Source organism: Acanthisitta chloris, unplaced genomic scaffold (genome assembly GCF_000695815.1).
Source record: "Acanthisitta chloris isolate BGI_N310 unplaced genomic scaffold, ASM69581v1 C16790813, whole genome shotgun sequence".
Classification (NCBI taxonomy): domain Eukaryota; kingdom Metazoa; phylum Chordata; class Aves; order Passeriformes; family Acanthisittidae; genus Acanthisitta; species Acanthisitta chloris.
In genome coordinates, this window is record NW_008703327.1 from 1 (window position 1) to 2457 (window position 2457).

At 49.0% G+C, this 2457-nt stretch overlaps 1 protein-coding gene across 1 annotated transcript; it reads right to left on the minus strand.

The window, feature by feature from the left end:
- Window positions 1-269: 269 nt before the first annotated feature.
- YIPF3 (Yip1 domain family, member 3) lies at window positions 270-2452 on the minus strand (the record flags this gene model as incomplete). The annotated part of the gene is made up of 5 exons (XM_009083320.1): window positions 270-383; window positions 889-1020; window positions 1358-1450; window positions 1734-1779; window positions 2364-2452. Coding segments are annotated over 5 exons (474 nt in total), but the record flags the coding sequence as incomplete, so codon positions are not given.
- Window positions 2453-2457: the final 5 nt, after the last annotated feature.

Sequence of the window (2457 nt, forward strand, 5' to 3'; positions counted from 1 at the left end):
GTGAAGGATGCTCAGGCATGACTCCCCACAGCAGCAATGGATGTAAGGAAGTAAACCTCCTGCAGCTGTCAGAATGAGTGAGGACAATAATCCAAGTGGCACCTGCATACATCAGTGGCCAAATGATGAAGGAATATCAAGCTGTTCTTCACTGCAGCCCAACTAGCTGTGAAATGAACAGCCAGGCCCAGGAAAAAGAAAGCAAACCATGTTTCCTTCCCCTTTTTTAATCCCAAGAAGAGGAGGACACCAGGCTGCCTGTCCCTTACCATTCGTAGTGTAGAAAGTCCACCAACAACCAACCAGAAGATGTAGAAGAGGGAGTGGAAGTGGATGTTATAGGTGACAAAGAGAGTGATGCAGTGTCCAAAAAGACCATAGCCCTGAGAAAACAAGAATGTCCATGTTATGAGCTCAGTCCCACACAAAAGGCCATTGAGCAAGAGCACGAACAGCCTATTCCTGCAACACTTCACCTCACAAATCACTCATTCACTGCCAAAGGGGCAACCAGAACAACAATTTTAAGAGCAGCTCACACTCAGATAATCTGTCTGAAAGATTCACGGGCATGTCAGAAATTACAGCAATTTGGGAAACAGATGAAAGATCCTCCAATTCCTGAGAAATTGGAGCCTCCTGTATTTTTACCATCAGGCTTTCAAATTAGGAAGTGCAAAGCAGGAGAGCTGCATGAAGGAACTGCCTCTTTGTACTGCTGCTGTGCCTGGGATGGGGAAGGTCAGAAGAGCATCCTGGAATTCCAGGTTATCCCAGTGCAGTTACCTGGGACCAATGATTTACAAGCACAAGGACTTTTCACGTTCTTTGGGAAAAGGTTGTGCTGGAACACAATGCACATCTCAGGGTGGCTCCATCTGTACATACCAACAGTGATAGCATCTGCACCATCGTGATTTGGGCATTGCAGAGATATGCCAGGAAATAGATGAAAGACGAGACACCCAACCAGTAACCGAAGCAGGTGCCAATGGCTGTGCCCATCAGTGTGCCTTCCCTCTGTGGAGACAGCATCAGGAGGAGGAGAACTCAAAGAGGTGACCTGCCAGCATCCAAACTTCACCTGAGAGTCCGAGCCTTTCTAGGCATTATCACATGGCTGGCTAGCAGCATTCAGGGTGCCACATCACCTCTACACACCAGCTCTCCCATCAAGACTTTCTGGTGCCTCCTCCCTCCCACCCCCAAAGCGAAAGGTTCTTCCTGAAACCAATCTGCTTTTCAGCAAGATGTTTATCTAGTTATGAAAGAGAGAGGTTTCCTCTCTGTTTCTAGTGTCACTTCAGCAATCCAGAGCCCAAGTCAAACCACAGCTTATCACTGAGACTTGATGTACAATGATGGTGTCCGAGGTCTTCATCCCATGCAAAAGGATGGCCACCAGGGTGAAAACCAGCATGAGGGGTCCATACAGCTCACCTGCAATCTTCTACAGGAAGAGACAGACGAGGAAAGTTTGGTTAGTGCTCCTGAACACCAGGGTCCCCACCCTTAAGCAATGAGAAAAGTGCCTTGCATGAGTTTATCAACTAAGATTAGGTGAGAGCACAGTGAAGTTTGGAACAACCACAGGAAAAGGGTCACCAACATTTCCAGGGAGATGAACACCTAGCAAACTCAGGTCCTTAATAACATGGACTACTTCAGTTTTACAAGGTGTCTGTGGGACATTCAATTGGTCACAGAGTCTGATTCAGCACAAGGGAACTCACCTGTGGGAAATTAATCATTTTCACGGGAATCATGGATTCCAGCAGTCTGTATCACAGCAAAGCAGGGAACAACAACAGGAGCAGGAAGGACAACAGGATGGTTAACAAAATGCTTTGTAAGTAAAAGATCCCATACACCCATACACCAGTGTTTGCTGCTGTGTTCACAGGCCCTGGGGACAGACATTCTTTCTAAAGGGTCACATAAGGTCACTAAGGGAGAAAAACCTTACAGTCAGTGGGTTAACTTAGCTGGGGGGTGGATTCAATGTTTAGGGATCCACTCAGGGATAAGAGATCATTGACATAATAGCAGGAAGGAGAGGCAACTTCCTTTACAAAGGCTCACAAAACTTTGCTTCCTTGGCCAACAGCTGTGCTGCGAACCCAACAAAAGCCACATAATGCAGACAAGTACTAAAATGCTGAGAATGCCCCAGAGCCCCTTCTCCTGCCCCAAGCAGCAATGCTGGGCACCAGGGCTGCCAGCACACCCGTGGGACCTCACCACAGAGAGTGGGACAACGCAGAGCATGTTACCCCAGACGTGAGTGAGCCTTCCTGCGGGGCTGACACCCACCCCTGCCTGCTCGCTCGGAGGGGACAGCAGCCCTGGCCCCCTGTGCCCACCTGGCTCGCACTTGGACGGGCTCCACGTCGAAGTACGGCCGGAGGATGTCGATGTTGGCGTAGAGGCTGAAGGCCCTGGAGGCTTGTCTCTTCC